At 39.3% G+C, this 20,544-nt stretch overlaps 1 protein-coding gene across 1 annotated transcript; it reads left to right on the plus strand.

Annotated features, from left to right (window-relative positions):
* The first annotated feature begins 8,278 nt into the window (after positions 1 to 8,278).
* On the plus strand, positions 8,279 to 19,598 carry LOC139731589 (aqualysin-1-like). Its single transcript, XM_071642478.1, has 7 exons — positions 8,279 to 8,299; positions 9,455 to 9,590; positions 10,808 to 10,914; positions 12,853 to 12,994; positions 13,546 to 13,742; positions 14,690 to 14,861; positions 19,432 to 19,598. Exons 1-7 carry the CDS (start codon positions 8,279 to 8,281, stop codon positions 19,596 to 19,598), a joined length of 942 nt encoding a protein of 313 aa, XP_071498579.1.
* Positions 19,599 to 20,544: the final 946 nt, after the last annotated feature.

Consider the following 20,544-nt stretch of genomic DNA (forward strand, 5'->3'; position numbering starts at 1 on the left):
TGCTTCTTTCTTATTCATCATCATTATCAAGCAGAGTTACGACCATTACTGTATCCTTTGTCTCTTGGGTGAAGATTTTCACATCTGTAATTTACACTTTCAAAAATATTTGCAATAAATCAATTTTCCATATTTATTTTAGATAATGGAATGGATTCGGGAGTCGGGAGTAGGTCCCCTCCCCCCCCCCAAAAAAAAAAAAAAAAAAACCAAAAAACAAAAACAAAACAAAACAAAACAAAACAAAACAAACAAACAAACAGAAGAACTTAAAGCATCTAAAATCTGCATTTTATAGAAAATCATTTACATGCCCTTTAAGTACATAATATTCATTGATTTGGCTCTGCAATTTTGAGTACTTACTTGATTCCCACTTTCCACATGGGTAGTATACAGTGATGTACTATCCCCAGTTGATTTACTCTGCTGACTGCAGCATGCCTCGTTCTCTGCCAGCAGAGGTAATGTCTTGCAGAATTTATACAGTCGTCAGGACGTCATCATCACTCACCCACTTTGGTGTCATCGGCATCCCTTTCCAAGACATCTTAACGGGCTTTACATTCAATTTTCACCACCTGTTGAGTTATGAAGAATTTACAGGGAATAAAACTGAATTTCACTCAAACTATAGTCACTAACCCATCGTCATTCACATGAAAGACACTTCATAACTTCGTAAAAGATACGGTACAGTGAGTTTACCCGCTAGGCCGAGTTTACCCATAACTACGGTACCGGTAATCTGTAGAGTGTAGGCCTATTGTAACGTCAACAGCACTAACACGTTTACTAATACAGTTAGAGCGTTCCCCGTTCTATAAACGTTAATCATTAAATTTAGAAATAGAAAACTAAAACAAACGAGCAAAATCTTTAAGGGCGTAGCCTATTTCTACGCCTACTACAGTTTTACATTAAACGAGGGCAATTTTGCAATAAATCTTGTTATTCACCGACTTAGCAGGCTTAGCAGACTTACCGCTTTCATGCAGGCCGGCCAGGCTAGCACTTTATCGCTTCGACGCCATCTTAGCTAGATCCGCTCCTTGGCCTTTAGCTTTATGCAGTACAACAGTCAGTGCATGCAGTCGATCGAGTCGTATAATAGTGTACCAAGCCTAGAACGAATGGGCACGTACAGTAGCCTGACTAGTAACCGCTCACTTTGATACTTTATTGTGAATAACTTTACCAAATTATATCCTTCCCGATCCAATCCTGTGAAATGTGGTTGGCGATATTGCTCTTTCTTATGTGTATTACGATCATCTGCTCACGAAGTCCTATAACAGAATAAACGCGCGATACCTTCGTCGTTACATCCTGTACTAGTAGCCGCTCACCCCTGACTAGTAGCCGCTCACTATAATACATGGCGCGCGCGCCGCACATTACAAGGCTCTGAATGATGCTAAGTCCCTTTCTGAATGATGCTAACTAGCAAAGGGCAAGTCTGCCAACACGTGTGCCGAGGCTGAGATAAACATAAATTTTTGGCAGCATACGGTGTGGTGGATATTCTATATAATTGTATTCAATTTCCATGTCCGAATTCGAACAATATAATATCACATTAATGTTCGGTTTGTTGTTGTTCACTTTCTTTATTGTGTAAGTATGCTTCATTGGACATGTGTCGTTATTATCATTATGTGGAAGACGGGTCTGCTTATTTATAGTTGCGAAAATAGAATTTTATAGATGGGAATCCCGTTATAACGAGATCGTCGGTTCCGGGTGATTTTGCTCGTCATAATAATCCGGATTCTCGTTGTATCCTAACGCTTGTGGAATCTATACTTTATATATAAATGCTCTATTAAAATTGGGCTATCTGCATTTTATAATGACGACGTCATATTGATGAACAGAAAAACAAGAAATGCGACAGGAAAATGAGAGAGTATTCTCGCGATGATTACTATTTTTGTTCTAGACACATGTTATCAAATATTTCAGATTTGACAAATCATATAATCATATCGTATATGGGGCCTTCCTTTTGTTAGCCCCATGCTGATCAAGCTGCACATCTGAGAAGAGAGAGAGAGAGAGATGAAGCAAAATTTATGCAACTACAGGTAAATAGTATCGCGCTATCAACGCTGCGTTTAGCGTAACTCGCGTGGATGAAAGCTGTGAGTAAAATCCGAATGTATCCTTCATTCTATGACAAATTACTGATATCCCACGTGTACTATGGTGAAAGTTTACACCACAATTTACACTCTCATCTTTTATTTCTTCCAGGGAAACAACTTCTCGGTTGTGATGCATGAGGTTGAATGCGTGCTTTGCGTGAATGTTTTACCCGATGACTTTGATGGGTCAATGCCGTTTTATAAGAAAACGAAAACCACGTATAGATACCGGCTAACTGTGGATTGCAAAATCGAGTGAAATATTAGTACTTGTATTTCGATAGGCTATATATAGTTGACTTAATTAAAATTTTATCATACGATCCCATCGCATTTTAATTTTGACATTTAATTCAATTCATCTTATCAAAGTTACGTAAATGGGTAATATAACTGAGCGGCCAATGTTTGCGAAAGCATGCAGCGAATAATGGCAGATTCTAACTTTCGTCAGGGCTCGGTAAGGTTGCGATCAAACTCAAGAACAGTTTTAATTTTAACAAGCAGTTCTTTCTATCGCAAAGGATTTTTGAACATGCTCAAAGCTCCCAAAACATACAATTCGCTTTGTTCGCCGCTCACAGATATTCCCGTTACGTATATCTTTGGAAACATTTAGGATAGTTCATACGTAAACATTATACTGTATATAAACACCATATTTTTTTCTTGTTTAAGCCATTAGATAACGTTAATTCGAATTGTATAGAGTTTGTGATGACATTTCGGCATAAATAGCGAAGGCTATAGCTTCTACATATTCCGATGCTGTTCCATCACGGCCCTCGGAAAGAGACTTTATGAACTTGTAGCGCCGTTATCACCTTGATTGCTTCTGTTTGGCACTGGCATAATTATGTTAGTCTGTTTGCACGAAACGATAGTTCAAATAATTACGGAAAATTAACCTTTTCTGGTTTTGAAATAAAGCGTGATTTTGCCCATTGTTAAGTTCGGCTTAGAAGAGAATAAGTTGTCGTTGTATAAAAATCCGCACAAATTCTCTTTGCTTTTCTCCGTTTTTAGGCCCGAAAATTATCTCGCAATAGCCGGAACTCCAAATCTCCATGTAGGCTAACATGTAAATTTGTTTGGGACCGGACGATTTATCTCGTTATAAACGGATTCTCGTTGTATCCGATCTCATTAGAACAGGATTCCCCTGTATACAAGTTATGAAATAGCCATTATTCATAATGTACTGAAATGAATGATTCGTGAGGTCTTTGATGTATAGCGATCAATTATTAAAACATCTAAATAAAACGCAGAATAGATCCAATGCAAATAAATTTACGTGCATTATACCAGTGCCCTCCGCTGTTTTATTCTAATATTCCTTTTCTTTTTTCTTTTTCTTTTCTTGCTTTATGTTTCTTCCATTTTTTTTTCTAGGATCATTTCAAGTTGTACAAACGTGGCAAACAAGGAACTTTCCAAAAGAAATCCATTCAATTATATTATGTAATGTCAATGTCTCACAACTTTTTCAACAAAGCTTTCGTTATAAACATCATTTTATTATCACCCATCCATTAAAAGCCTAGACGGCGTGCTCTGTCAATGTCTGTCGGCCTACAGTATAGATTTCAGAACTGGCATAAATTGGTATTAGGCTCAAAACTTTCCATAAAACAAAAGGCTTATCGGTATACATCATTCTACGAAATACAGAAACATATAGCTTGAAAACAATAAATTTAACATTTATACCAAAGTGTGGACTTAGATACCAACCGTTTCAAGGTCACATAACTTATAAACTGGCAAAATCAGGGCGTTAAAACTCTTACACCAACATGGTGTAAACATAATTATCTTAACACCGTTGATAACGCCAGGATTCACTCAAATCGGCCACCATAGATAAAACGTAATGTTTAAATTAACCTCTAAATACCAAAGTGTGATTGCCTGGATGTCATGGAGTCAAACCACGCCCGTAACCAGGCTTTTTTTTTTCCCCTATGGAGGCGGGGGGGGGGGGGGGGGTGCGTAATTAAGAAAAGGAAACTGACTTTTCATGCATGCAAAAATTATTGTTTCGTTAGCGCCGACAATCTCGCTCAGCGGGAGGAGGAGGAGGAGGAGGTGGGGGGGGGGGGGGGGGTTGCCTCATACCTTTGTGATCACACATTGATATAATCTCTTGTTGATCATTGCATCCCAATTTCCATGGAATTAATTATAAGTATATGAAAAAGGACTATAGAAGTATACATATTTATACAGTTCACCACACAAGCTTTTAATTCTATATATATATTGAATGGAAAGTCCCCCAGACATTCTGGTCATATAGGGAATGCTGAAAAAGAATAAAAACATACCAGTTATGAGCACTTCGGAAAATGTTATCATAAAAAAAGTATCTGCAAACATTTCATAAACAGGCAAATCAACAGCAAGGCTGGCGATCTTTTCAAACATTGTATACCTTCAAACATGTAATACTTATGATAATAAATCTTACGAATGCAAGAGTATGTTTGTGCTTAAAATTTCGGTCATATTAGTAATTTTCGTTAAATATGTCTGAAATAAAGATGCATAAAAACAAACTTCAGTGGTATAACTATAATGTTTTTTTTTTGTATATATACAGCAAAAATATTATATGGGATATAGTCATAACAGCAATATCACTTTTGAGTCCTGTAAATACCTGTATTTCTCAGCCGCTCGCTCATACGTATTATTTGTTTTATAATGTCGACGCACATATTTCTTCTGAGAAAAGAAAAAGTCAATATAATCTACACACACCTCAACACTATTTTGAATATACAGTTATTCAAAATATCATTTTGAAAATTCCATTTAAATACAATATGAACAAGATCATTTTTTCCACTGGTACGCAAGGTTATCCAAAAGGAAGAAGGGAGGAGAGAGAGACTGCGATCATGCTCCCCTTTCAGTTCAGCAGAAAGGACACCGATACATGTATTTTGATATGTCTTCTTCAACCTTATTGTAAGTTCACTGCATTCCAAGTGCAACCATGTGTCGCAAAAATCACAAGAAACCCATTGATCTTCACGGCTTCTTCTTTCCTGCATGCTGACATACATATCTAACATCATCTGATTCAATACCTTCCTTTTTGTTCCTCTTCTTTTTTTTTCTTTTCTTCTACGCTATTCTTCTTCGTAGAGTCATCTTCTTTGTTTTCTTCTCTCTAGTTTTACATTTCTTCTTTCAAGCTCACTTCTCTCTCTTTTTTTGCACTCAGATTCTTCAAAGTTCATTTCTTCCTTCTGTTTTATTTCTTCTAATATATGGTTCATTTCTTCTATCCTCATCACAATCCCATCTCTGTGATCTTTCTTTTTCCTGTACCCAACTTCATCTCTTCTATCTTCTTCTTTAGATCTTCCCTCTTCTTTCTCAATGTCTTTGTGCCTTCTTCTTTTTTTCTTTGTTTCTCTCTCTTTCTCTTCCTTTCTTTTCTTCAACTCTCTCTTCTGTTTGGATTTCATGTGAGTTTTGAAATCATCTCCTCATATTGCTTCAGTAGCTGCAATTTCCTTTTTTGACTTCCTGGAACGTGTACTTCGGGAAACTCGATATAATGTTCGAGAAACGGGGACATTTTTATTTGAAACCTTATTTCATTTTGGGACTAACGAACCTTATTATGAATAACGATCGAGTTGTAACCGTATATATACATGTATTATATATATAGTTATATGTATACATATATTTATTCATAACAATGTCACAATAGAGGAATGCATTAAATGTCAATTGCTTTGATTATAATTCAAAATCTGAATTTTCGGGGGCCTCCCACTTCGTCGGAAATCCAAGAGGATAGTTAGGGAGGAGGGGGGAGGTAATAAATCAGTGGTCTGAAAGCGCACGCGCCACATACTGTACACACGTAATTATAGTAAGGGGGGGGGGGGTGAGCGGTAACTAGTCAAGAGCCATCTCTGTACGAGTTTCGAACTTTTTTTGTTCGCGTACGCAATTCCTCGTAAATACGTACACTACTATCGTTCAGTTATTTGCCGACAGTTGTCAGGTCGACGACTAGCGCATATTCGTACGACTTTATCTCAACTTTGCGGGATTTTAACTAAAAAATCACGGCCTACTCACTAATTCCACTAACTTCAGTAGACGATACCTTTCCGGCCATCGGGAATCTCCAGATGTGGCTAATTGCATTTAAACATCATAAAATAGTCGTGAATACTTTGAATATTGCAATTTGTTTGAGCATCGAATTCTTAGCATTGCGCACACGCGTACTGCAGTGCGTGCAGTGCGTATTCGAGAATGTAGGGCAGATATTCGCGGTCATCATCAACTACACTCGTGCGCTAAGGGGTGAGCGGTTACTAGTCAGGCTACTGTACTGTAGGCCTACGCACATCACGCTGCTAGGGCAGCACCAGCCAGCTAATCAGACAGATCCATCCGTACAGGTATGTACGCGCACATCTCCTTTCCCGCCAATTGTGCATTGATTATGGTCATAAATATGCATAGCACGAGTGTGCGCTAGAAGCGCACGCACAGGGCACCACTGCGTGCGTTGTGGCCGCGGCCGTCATGTCACATGCGCTGCTGACTTGTAGAGTACGAGTATCACAGTGTTTATGTTAAACATGTGCGGTGTTTAGAACGTGTTTACGAGGCGTTCTAAATGTAAACGCGTCTGTTTACCCTGACAGTAGAAGTGTTTAGGCCTAACCAACAAACATTTGGGTAATGCACTAAACCATGAACGAAATCATTAACAAAGGCAATTCCCATTTTTTTCTAGCAGTTAAAGTATAGGACTGTACATGCGAAACCAAAATATAAATTTCTTACAGTTGTATTACATATTTTTAGGTTATCCTTTTTCCTAATAGTGATTAGGCATTTCCATGAAAGGCCTAAAACATGAATTATTTCATAGTGCATCTTGATGTCGTAACAGTTTCCACTTTCTCGTGATAAAAGGAAACTAGAAATTGCAATTTACACGCCATTTCCAACACTTTTACATATATATGGACATATTGAGATTAACATAGCGTGACCAGAATAAACACTCCAACTAAACACTCCAAGCTAAACACTTTAACTCTTAATACTTTAAACGTGCTATACACACCGGGTGTTTAAATGTTAAACAAAGTGTTTACATTCTTAACACTGTGTTTAGTTCATAAACATGTCGCATGTCGCATTTTTTACAGTGTATGTATGCTATTTTATATATAGTTTTATGGGGTTTTGATAGATTCTTCATGACATAAATGCAAAATATGTGATTTTTTGTCATTTTTAATTTTGTTGGTGTAGTGCCCACTTAAAGATTCTTTTATATTGAATTAGTATCGATTGATGTACAGTGGAAAATGACTAAAAATAATGTTAGTGAGTATAATTTCAAAAGTGTTCTGGTCAGATCAATTCAATTCAATTAAATTCAATTCAATATGATTTTATTTCCATGTAAAGTAATGCATTCACGGTCCCCCTTTGGGGTGTTACGGCACATTTTGGTAAATTACCAGAATGTGCAATTTACCAAAATGCGCCGTAACTATATTACGGCACATTTTGGTAACTGCACATTTTGGTAATAGAAATTTGTTACCAAAATGTGCCGATAGTGCACCTATACCTGACGGGATCAACTGTTACCAAAAATGTGCTGTTAAAAGTAGATTTGCCTGCACATTTTGGACAATCTGCACATTTTGGGTAACTGAACTAAAAACCCATAGATGGGCTTGAGAGTTGATACGGTCAAGGAGTTAAGGTGATATGGTCCTGCAGTAAAGACAGGTAAGACACTTTTTTTAAGCTCACATTGCGATCGCTTTTCGTTTTGAGGGGCCCCCTTGGGCCCCTATATAGATGGGGATGAAAGTTTGAGGTGTGGGGACCAAGGGGGGAGAACACAGTTTCATCTTTTTCTTCAGAACCAGTGGGCGAATTTCAATCAAACTTGGTGGGGATCATCCTTAGAGGGTTGGGTAATAAGGTTGTTCCTGAAAGAAAGATATTATTCTGAGGGGTCAAGGCTCAGACTTGAGTTTCTTCAGTTTGTCTCCCTCTACAAGTGAAATTTTATTTTAAGATCGCAACAACAGGTTGTTCCTGTTGCGCATATGGCCCCAATGGGGAGCCACCCCCAGGAAGTAGGTAGAAATTTGTGCTCCAGGATATAAAGCATTACACGCAAGATATGTAGTACATGGATATCTTTACAGCTGAAGAAAATAATTTGTTTATGGGAATACCTAGGGTATCCCCTTTGGAGACCGGGGGGGGGGGGGGGGGGGACACATTTTCACTTCTTCAGCACCAGTCGTGCTAGTGGGCGGATTTCAGATCATCAAACTTAGTGAGGAGCATTCTTAGTGCGTAGGGTCCCAAAGTTGTAAGTAAGTGTTGGTCAAGTGCATTTATAGGAGATTGCATTCCAGGAGTATTTATTAAGATGGTAAATAATTGTTCCAGGCAGGACTAGTGTTCAGTGTTAGTAATTTTTTGAAGGGGGGATTTTTCTGGCATTGATAGAGTCCTTGAGCTGCCATGGCACTTTCATAGTACTGGGTCATGGGTGTGGCGATACAGTTTTAATTTGTTTTTGTGATGATTGTGGAGGAGCAGAAAGTTACCAAAATGTGCCGTCAATGTCCTGCACATTTTGGTAAATTTACCAAAATTTACCAAAATGTGCAGGTACCAAAATGCACCGTAACATGTTACGGCACATTTTGGTAACTGGATATTTTGGTAATTTACCAAAATGTGCAATTTCCAAAATGTGCCGTAACATGTCACGGCACATTTTGGTAACTGCACATTTTGGTAATTTACCAAAATGTGCAATTTACTAAAATGTGCCGTAACATGGGGCGAGGGTCATGGTCGCGTGGTCAAATTTGTTGAAGTTTGCAGAGATTAGCATGTACGTGATGAAATGTTTATTTGTACAGACTTGCAAGATTGCAGCATGGAAGGCAAAAATACAATACTCAGATGAGCGCTAGACCCAAATGGGCCTTCTGTTGTGAGAAAATTCTATGTCACTTCTACACAATAGCAGAGGTATTATTCTTGTGACGACTTTATCGCTTCGAGTTTATATACCTTATAGCGTTGTAACATAACGCCCCTTCATTATCTCTTTTTGTTTCAAAGAACATTTTTTCTTCATCAATGGAAACAAATTGTAAAAACAAATGTATACAAATTAATGGTGTGAAGTGATGATCAATACAAATTGATGATGTTCAATACCGACAATGAACATTAAAACAATCAATTCAAATGAATGTTTTATATAGGTGCGGTCGTTGCCGGGTGTGAGTTACGTCGAGGAAGACGCATTGGGTCGCGTCAATTACGACGATGCATTAAGCTGGGGCACTGACCGCGTCAACCAGAAAGATCTTCCATTGGATAACAATGACGATTTCAAGTGTGAGAAAACTTAATGCAGTTATGTAGTTAGTGATGTACTTGTGAGTATGCAATTACAAATACGGGTTTGGTGAAAATACAGCCATCGACTGGGTGAACTGATCGCTCAAAGCTGGTCAATAATTGTAAATGTTCCCTCATGGGCAGAATATTCATGAGAGTGTTCTCCAGTGAGTCAGCATTGTGTGTGTGCGTGTGTGTGTGTGTGTGTGTGTGTGTGTGTGTGTGTGGTGTTTGTTTGTCTGTTTATTTGTGTTTCTTTGTATAAAGTGATTAAAGAGGGACGTGGTATGTTTCATTCGATAAATGGTGCAATCACACACATATGGTTATTCTTTTCGCTTTATACAATATAATAAACTTAGATATGGGGGTAGGGTGATTGAAAAAAAAACAAACCCGAATTTCTTTCGTTCGATCAAACCATGATACATGTATAGTCTATGAGATCTAAGCTTTTGTTTTACTGCAGGCTTTTGTGTAATATTGTCTATTCATGTGCGCATTTTGTGCAATTAAGCAGATATTGATCAGTTTGATCAAGTTGATCAAAGTTGATTTTTGTATGTTAAGACATGCAGAATTTTGTATAACATTCGTATACATGCTTTGAATTTGCATATAAGTATTTGCTCGTAAAAAGAATAAGATATATATGTGACTTGGCAGCACAAGTGAGAAGAAAATAGCTGCCTAATTTTGATTTTTGTTTGTTTGTTTGTTTCATTTCCATCTGAGGAGATGGCTGGATAGCCCATATTCAGCTGCAATAGCTGGTCTTCCATGGGGTCCAGTTGGATGTGAGGTGGGACCACTTCACCGGGTTAAACACCCTGCTCTTTGCGATGAATGAATGAAGCGGGATCTTTTACGTGCATGAGTTGTTACTCTCTCATACACGGGACCTCCATTTTATGTCCTATCCGAGGGACACATGACATTTGTGAATATGATTCCGATATCGTACGAAATTCAAATGAAGAACATCATGAAAAAAAAGAGCAAATAAATGATACATGAGGAAGCAAGAATAACTGGGAGAGCTTGAGGTGCAGGGACATTAAATCAAGTATCTTTGAATTATATTCGCATATATACTTCTATACTTATATACTTCTATACGTACGTATATTTATGTTAGCACCTGCCTGATGTATCTATCTACCCATCTCTCTCTCTCTCTCTCTCTCTCTCTCTCTCTCTTTGTCTTCTCGCAGATGATGGTGAAGGTGGGAACATCTACATCATAGACACTGGCATACGCGTCACCCATAATGATTTCAACGGCCGCGCCACATGGGCAGAAAATATCGTGGACAGCAATGTGAGTCACGTGTCTAACACTTTCACTGTCGGGGTTTCCGTCACGCGTTCTCTACTCTTTATCTCAATCTTTTATAATTCAGAATATACCAAGAAACATTGAGAAAGAGGTCAATACCCTTGCCTTCACTTCCAGCGCTACACTGAACAGGATAAATGATTTTTTTTCCCTCTTGAAGATGCTCCAGTTCGCATTAAACTCGATCACGACGAACGAGTGGCACCGGTCAAAGCTTGATAAACGCTGGCTACCTGTCCACTCCTGAAAAGAACACAGTGTCCAACAGTGTGTTCACAGTGTGTTCACATAGTCGATTATGTTAAACGCTCGAATCTAACAGTGTGAGGACGATTTCACACTGTGGTGTAGTTTTGATCAAAGAGTGTTCACATAACGATGCTTTGTTTCACACAGCTGTAAATTGATGACTCACGTTGTGTTCACACTGTCAAAATGTTCACACTGTCTCGAGTTTAACAGTGTGAAGAGATTTCACATACTGTGTTCACACTGTGGGACACTGTGTTCTTTCCAGCAGGGTACGACAGGGTCAGAACGTCGATGTCTACTTTTAATCCTGTCAGAGCCCCGAGTTCCGCTTTGAAAATGTCATCATAGCTGGATAGCAGGCTTTGCACGCGTTTAATAACGTTTTAAGACTGATTTACTTCTTGCCAGTCGATCTTAAGAAATTTCAACCAATCGCGTCCCAGCAAGCTCGGCCCCTATCGCCCTTGCTATCAGCAGGCGGAGAACAGCCGTTTGGTTGTACAGAGTAGGTCGCTGTCTCCTAGGAACTTCACTGTCTGACTGGTTGATGTTCGAAGCTTGTAGGTTTAAGTCTTAATTGTAGTTTTGACCTTTCATCTTCTTCCAGTGACATATCCAGTTCTGGGGGGCATTTCATGAACCATTTTGTCTGACAACTTTGTTAGACAAATTTTCTCTCAGCCAATAAGATGCAAGGATTTCAGTAGCTTTCAACAGTTTGTCAGACAAAATATCTGACAAAACGCTTCATGAAATGCCCCCCTGATCGTTTATCATCGTCACACCAGCTCCCGTAAGATTGAATTTTCCTCCCACTGCCGTTGTCACAATATTGGCTTGGTGTGTTTTGAGGTCGCATGATAATTGTACAATGTACTTAGTCATTTCATTCAAATTCGTACCGTAGTCACATTACGTGAATTTGTGAGACGACGCAGTTCAGCGAAATAGCAGTCTTTCTCTCACCGTCACGACCGTGTTCCCTTTCTCTGTGACGAGACCGACACTGGAAGGGATCCGTGTGTCCTACACAGGGCATAAAAAAAACAAAAGTCCAAGAACGGCGCTGCGTAGGATCCTACAGTAAGCCTGTACGTGATGTAATGAGTGTCGAAGTCACAGGCCTTGCCTAGTGTAGTGATATGGACTGCAGGCATATATCTCGTGGGCTGTATGACTCTTGGGCCTTGGACTCTTGACGGGCAACCGTGGAAACTACATATAATTGTTCGGCTGGAGAAGGACGTTTTGCTCACACTCTCACCGTACGCAATTTTGCTGTTCAGGTACCGGTACTGTGCATGTGGTACGCGGAGATTATTTGAGTCCGTTTTACAAAGGAGTGCGTTAATCTCCACTTTGAACTGACGATCACCACCATTGACCACTATGTACAGGGGCGGATCCAGGAATTCCGTAAAGAGGGGGCGCGTCTACAAAATTAAAGGGGGCGCACGCACCCCTGACCCATTTTTTCTTTTTATTTCTTTTGTTTCAACAAAAGATAAAGGGGGTGGGCGTGCGCCGGTTGCGGTCCTCCCTGGATCCGCCCCTGATGTAGAAAACACAGTCAATGTAGCCAATTTAATAATATCAGTACGATATTTTCATTCCAGGACTGCATTTGCATAGTTTAGTTCGGTTAGTTTTGTTTTTTTTCTACCGCAGAACGAAGATTTCGATGGGCACGGAACCCACTGTGCAGGGACGGCGGCAGGTACCAGGTATGGTGTCGCTAAAAAGGCAAATGTGTACGCCGTGAAAGTTTGCTATTGCGCTGGATTCTGCCGTTCCTCTGACGTGGTTGCTGGTGAGTATCAAATCAACTTGTAAAAGTCAGATAGACAAAAAAAAACCACTAATGTTATTTTGAGTACACCTTTGCAATTGGGTTATTCAATTTCTGCTTGGTCCGACTATCAAATGGTTAACCTCTCAGTTCGGATGGGTATTAGACGAGATTAGACCATAAATATTGTGATATACAGACCAAGTCAATGGACCATGTGGATATTAAACGAAATGGACATAGCCCATCTGGTAAGGAGGCAAAGTGTTAATTGGACTAAATGAAGTTACTATGTACTAGACGAGTTGGTCGTATAGGTCAAAGAGAATTGGACCACGTGGGTTGAGACTAAGCGGGTTTTAGACGAAGTTGGAATATACCAAGTCATAGATCACCAAAATACGCCAAACGAGTATCAGCGAGAAAAGGCAAGCAAAGTAAGAAACAATAGTGTGTTTTCTGTGAAGTGATCTTGGCGCAAGTTTGAGGAAATTACAGTGTAGTAAAAAGTTTCGTGTGCATGCACGATCATTATTCCGCAACATTCACTCGTATTCCATCTCGTCGTACAGGGGTCGACTATGTCGCTAGAAAGAAGACGGATGGCGAAGAGAACGTGGTAGCGTCTATGTCGTTGACATTTCTAATGCACTCCCAGGCTCTGCAGGGTACAGTGACTTCCGCAATTCAAGAGGGCGTGGTTGTAGTCGCAGCTTCTGGGAACCAAGGCGATGACGCCTGCGAAGTAATGCCGGCAAACATTCATGGGGTATGCTATTACGTCTAGGGCTATTAACGATGCTCGGTACGCTGAACATGGTCCTTGTGAATTACCAACATCTGATCATTTCTCCCTCTTTCTGTTTACCATAATCATCAACAGATTATGCTCTAGTCTTTTGTGTATTTTAGTACATAATCAGTAGTACTCCGTCAAGGTAATTCCATGCTACCGTGAACGTGAAAGTCTTACATTTTGGAAGAATTTGAAATTGACGCTCAAAATGTATTCAGTCAAGTTTCCGATTCTAGTAAATGTATATTCGTTAAAGAATAATTTCCCTATTATTTACAATATTGAAGAGTTTGTTTGCAAAAACCCATAAGTCCATATTTGTCAAATGGAGATATTTAAAGGTCAGAAAATAAAGAGAATAACAAGAAAAGTTTTGCTTCTTTTGACCATAACTTCAAAAATATACCTTTATATGTAGTGACCAATATATCATTAAAAAGGTATATGACAGAGACCGTACTTCAAAATCTTCAAAAATGGACTTATCAGTTTTTGCAAACATACTCTTCAATTGAAGTGATATTCCAATCGATGGCTGAAAAATATATAGTAACTATCTTTATATTGAAAGGGATCACATTGATCCATATGTATATTGGCCTTCCTGGGGCCCTCGAACGCACAGGTCCAAGAAGTGTGTTGGTCTCATAGAGATAGCTACACAGTTCATGTTCATAACAGGTCAATTTCATGAAATCATCACATAAAAGTCTTCGCATGAATCTCAGAGTGACCAAGGTCGCTCATACATGTACACTGTTGTAAAGCTTTTATGATTATAGACTTTCAAAGAGAATTAGAATCCATCAAGTCTCTCATGGTGTCTCTCATGGTGTCAATATAAAGAGCAGAGTATCCATCAAAAGAGCTTCATGAAGCGCACCTGTTCTCTCTCACCCTCCCCCTCCTTCGTATCTAAGGTTATCACTGTGGGCAACACACAGAGAAACGATATCATGCACTACAGCTCTAACTACGGCAAGTGCGTGGACATTCTGGCGCCAGGGACGTCCATCACAAGCGCGAGTCACTGGAACGACTACGAGTCGGCCGTCAAGACCGGAACAAGCATGGCCTGTGCTCACGTTGCAGGTACGTGTATGTTTACTATGAACACCTGCACTGACACCCATACACGCCATCATACAGACCAAGACACACACAGGCACAGTGTTGATATTATGTTTGTAAAGTCTTTCCTGTGATGAGTCTTGAGCAAAGACTAACCTGCCAGCTGTAGCTGGATAATACGATTCAACTCCACGTGCGGAGACACTCACTTTGAAACCTGCTAAATAAAGACACACTCTCTAAGCCTTAGAATCGTCTCAAAAATGCATCTTCATATCTAACCGTTCCCACTTCAAATCAACGGCATACAAATGCCAAGCCAACACACATCACACGTTTTTCCACTATATCATTATCATCAAATATACATGTATTTCTGTTTCATGAATTCTTAAAATTAATAATTTTGAGAACCTAAGATGCAAACTTTATACATCCATTTTTTTTTTCACTTTAAGATGCATAAGATTTGATGCTGAAAAACAAATAAAACAATGAAAGTACATTATTGATGATTTCATTATCTTCCAAAATATTCCATATTATGAAACGTATACAATATCATTTAGAGTCTTTTATTTTCGAATTTGATAATGACCGTACTATTAAAAGAATTGAAATAACATCATTTTATATTTCTGCATTCAAATCTTCTTCATTTCTCTTTGTCCAAAGAAATGTACAAAATATATTATCTCGTGTCAAACTGTCAAAGAAAACAAAAAGCAAATTCATGTATGAAATAAATAATACAAATCACTTCTGGACTCTCCCTCTCATGCAATGCTTGACACCATTTTGGACCATTTAACTATCAAAAGGACTAAGGGAATGAAGGGTACGAGGTTATATACATGCTTTGCAGGTGGATCAACTTTTTCTTTTCGAATAACCGTGTAAACAATCCATAAAAATGGAATGATTTAAAAATCAATGACACAAAACAAACTAGACTCTCTCTCTCTGCACTTACATGAAAACCATAGATTTCTCTCATCCTTTTTCGGGCCTTCATTATCTAACCCTTTTTCACTCACTAACCCTAACCCTAACCCTTGCCCCTTCCATCTTCATGTTCCTATAATGTTATAATGGGCTGATTTCACTGATCACGCAAACGATTTGCGAAGGACGAATAGAAAAGTACATATAAGTATATATTCTATATATATACATATATATATATATATATATATATATATATGCATATATATACATTATACATATATATGTGTGCATATATATATATATATATATGTATATATGCAGTAGTTTAGGTCCAAGCATGTTGCGAATTCACGTATTGGCTCCAATATAACTAAGAATCAAGAAATGAATTAGTAATGCATTATTTCGCCAATAACGAATGAGTTTATTGTACCCAAATTTTCGGTGGCCTCAACGGCGTAGCCAGGATTTCATCTTAGGGGGGGGGGGCGGTTAGTCTGCGAGGGAGCGAAGCGACCGAGCCCGAGCGAGCGGAGCGAGCGAGGGGGGGGGGGGGGGGAGGGTGTGGGAGGGGGGTGTCCCCCCTCCCACGGTAAGAACTTTCTGCATTTTGATGTTGTAAATGGTGCAATTTGATGCATGCTTTTGCTCGTTTTATCGACGTGAAACAGTCCCACTTGTTTAAGGTAGCAATTTATTTTGATGTAGATTATTATTGAACAATTTGCCTATAAAATGGTATAATTCAAATACACTTCTTGTATTAATTCTTTTCACTGAATATTATGAACGCGACTGAACCCGAGCAAGCGGAGCGAGCGAGGGGGGGAGGGGAGGGTGTGGGAGGGGGTGTCCCCCCTCCCACGGTGAGAACTTTTTGCATTTTGATGTTGCAAATGGTGCAATTTGATGCATGATTTTGCGCGTTTTATCGACGTGAAACAGTAACATTAGTGCTAAGGTAGCAGTATATTTTGACGTAGATTATCATTGAACAATTTGGCTATAAAATGGTATCATTAAAATAATCTTCTTGTATTAATTCTTTCCACTGAATATCATGAACGCTACTGAACCCGAGCGAGCGGAGTGAGCGAAGGAGGAGGGGGAGGGTGTGGGAGGGGGTGTACCCCCTCCCACGGTGAGAACTTTTTGCATTTTGATGCTGCAAATGGTGCAATTTGATGCATGTTTTTGCGTGTTTTTACGAGTTGAAACAGTCCCACTTGTTTAAGGTTGCAGTATATTTTGATGTAGATTATCATTGAACAATTTGCCTATAATATGGTATGATTAAAATAATCTCCTTGTATTAATTCTTTTCACTGAATATCATGAACACGACTGAACCCGAGCAAGCGGAGCGAGCGAAGGGAGAGGGGAGGGTGTGGGAGGGGGTGTCCCCCCTCCCACGGTGAGAACTTTTTGCATTTTGATGTTGCAAATGATGCAATTTGATGCATGTTTTTGCGCGTTTTATCGATGTGAAACAGTAACATTAGTGTAAGGTAGCAGTATATTTTGATGTAGATTATCATTGAACAATTTGCCTATAATATGGTATGATTTAAATACACTTCTTGTGTTAATTCTTTTCACTGAATATCATGAACACGACTGAACCCGAGCAAGCGGAGCGAGCGAAGGGAGAGGGGAGGGTGTGGGAGGGGGTGTCCCCCTTCCCACGGTGAGAACTTTTTGCATTTTGATGTTGCAAATGATGCAATTTGATGCATGTTTTTGCGCGTTTTATCGACGTGAAACAGTAACATTAGTGTAAGGTAGCAGTATATTTTGATGTAGATTATTATTGAACAATTTGCATATAAAATGGTATCATTTTGAATAATCTTCTTGTATCAATTCTTTTCACTGAATATCATGAACGCGACTGAACCCGAGCGAGCGGAGCGAGCGAAGGGGGAGGGTGTGGGAGGGGGGGGGGGGGTGTCCCCCCCTCCCACGGTGAGAACTTTTTGCATTTTGATGTTGCAAAATGGTGCAATTTGATGCATGTTTTTGCGTGTTTTAACGAGTTGAAGCAGTCCCACTTGTTTGAGGTTGCAGTATATTTTAGTGTAGATTATTATTGAACAATTTGCCTATAAAATGGTATCATTTAAATAATCTTCTTGTATTAATTCGTACACTGAATATCATGAACGCTGTCTGTTCAGCAATCAAACAGAAAAAGCATGCACACGAGGGTGTAGATAGGGGCATATCCCCTCCCACACGAAGGTGATTTTGCGTTTTCAGACCTGAAATTCAGCGATCTGGTGCAAATTTTTGGTGTAATACTTTTTCATCGAAGTGTTAAAATCACGGAATTTAGCTCTTATTCCGAAAGTGCACCATCTGTGTGTCAGTGTATAAAGTCTAGTGAGGTAGAGCTTAGGGGGAGGGGAATTCCGCCTCCCGCTCGCGGACCTTTTGCGTTTTTAGAATTGAAATAAAGCGATCTGGGTATAGCCACAGTCTACTTCTATGCATGGCGGAAGGGGGGGGGGGGGGGAGGAGGGGCGGGTGAGCAGGGAGAAGGCGTGGGCGAGTGTTATCTCCACCCTTCCCTTCCGATGGAGCTTTTGCCTTTTTAAGGTTGAAATTGAGATACAATTTTATATCTCGTATACGCATATTTGATGGAATCAACATTTGGGAAATCAAAAAAAAAAAAAAAAAACTGATGGGGGGAGGGGACTAGTTTGCAGGCACAAACCCTTGTTGGTCGTAAAGGAGTCTGCGCCAAGACTACTACATGCACCACTTTGGCACTGTCCCATAGGCCCTGTGTTGAAGCTTCTCCTTGTTGGGAGAGGCTGCAGTATAGTGGTGCGTGTATTAGTCTTGGCGCATGCAGACTCCTATACGACCAACAAGGGTTTGTGCCTGCAAACTAGGAGGGGACTGAGGGAGGAAAGGGTCGATTAAAAGGGGAAATTCCCCTTACACAAGAGGGAACCTTGAGTTTTTGGAATGTATGTGATAAGTCTTGTGCACTCAGAATTATTCATAATTTTTTTTTGTAAATCTAAAAAGTGTACTAAGCTAGGGAAAGAGGCACAGAGGGGGGAGGGTTTGGGAGGGGGCTACCCCCTCCCAAGCACGAGAGATTTTGCATATTTTGAATTGAAATTCAACGATCTGGTGCACACTTTGAGTGAAATATTCAAAAAAATATCTTATTTGATGAAAGGTTGCAAAGGAGACCCGCTTCATGTGCATGCATACAGTATACACGCATTTTTTTTTTCCGCCTCCCAAATCCCCGGTCCAAATCTTAGGGGGGGGGGGGGGCGACCGCCCCCATCGCCCCCCCCCCCCCCCCCCTGGCTACGCCAGTGGGTGGCCTCCACCTTCTTCAGGAGTCTCGTCCTTGACTCTTCGTTATAAATATGAATATAAATATACATATATATATATATATATATATATATATATATATATATATATATATATATCAACATAAATATATGAAGAGTTTGTTCGTAAAAACCGATAAGTCCATATTTGATTCTTTTTATCATAACTTCAGAAATGTACCTTTATTATGTAGTGACCTATATCATTTAAAAGGTGTTATTTTGTACTTTATGACAGAGACCGTCATAAAGTGTTTATTCCTCGCCATTTTCTCTTCAAGGAGCAGCCGCTATCTTGATGGCGAATCGAGGCGTACATCCCAGTGAAGTTCGTAATATACTAGTGAGGGAAGCGACATCTGATAGAATACATGGAAATCTGGCAGACACGCCCAACAAACTTCTGTACGTTGAACCTCAGGATGAAAGAAATAGAGAAGAACTTTAACGAGGAAATCTTGAAATTAGGTTTAGAGTAAGAGAGACAAAAACATGTGGTGTCTACATATAGGTAAGGTTTAAGGTAAAAGAAATAAGACCATTCACATTGCCTCCTATCTTTTCTGTAGAAAATTAAGAGTGAAAACAACAAGGAATTTACAGGTAATGGTCAACTGCTGCTGCACAGTAAATTCCTCCAGTTTTATATATTTGTTTTTGTTGCATTCGAATTATCTCCACTTACATGCAGTATACATATGCACAATAATACCGTTAGAACTAAGGTCTTCTACATAATTGTTATCTTTAAAGTAGCGTTTATTATCGATTGATGTAATAATAGTTAGTGTTGTATTTCATCAAACAGTGTACAGTTGAGATCGCAAGGAAACGAAAACAGAACAACCTGCAAATGTCATAATTGTCAAGTGAACCGACGCTCGATGTGACTTCTCTACCAAGTGTCATGCACGTTATTTTGTAAAGACGTTGAAAGATATTAGAACATGATTCAGCAAAACAGTAAATGCAGTACATAATAGTAGAATACGAACTATATCTCCACCCCTTCAAAACTACAGGGGTGAGCCTGTGACTCTAATTTCTACAATTTGCCATTCTTTTAAATTGATATGACTGTTGAATATCTGGTGGAAATTAATGTAAGCATTGGGATCTTTTAATTGCCCAACGCGTATTTTATAAATAAACTGTAGTCACATTACAATGGACACGAATGTCAAAAGAGCAGGGCCTACATTGTGATCATTTCATCTAGTTGAATAAATATTGTGAGTTACAGAATTTCTGTGTAACAAGCATGTCATATATTCCCTAATGAGTTGCGTTCTATTTACTGGGACTGTAGGAGACAAAATTGTGGATAGGGTCACGATTCCGAAGCTTTATTACGAAATATGCATGCGCGGCATACATTGAAGACGTGTTAATGC

Source organism: Diadema antillarum, unplaced genomic scaffold, assembly GCF_040938485.1.
Source record: "Diadema antillarum isolate AM-2024a unplaced genomic scaffold, OU_Dant_1.0 seq00000381_RagTag, whole genome shotgun sequence".
NCBI lineage: Eukaryota > Metazoa > Echinodermata > Echinoidea > Diadematoida > Diadematidae > Diadema > Diadema antillarum.

Coding starts and splice junctions, on each gene's coding strand:
- LOC139731589 (XM_071642478.1), top strand. CDS start 8,279: ATGGGGAGCCACCCCCAGGAA. Junction 12,995..13,545: donor TTCCTCTGACGTGGTTGCTG/GTGAGTATCAAA, acceptor CTCGTCGTACAG/GGGTCGACTATGTCGCTAGA. Junction 13,743..14,689: donor TGCCGGCAAACATTCATGGG/GTATGCTATTAC, acceptor TTCGTATCTAAG/GTTATCACTGTGGGCAACAC.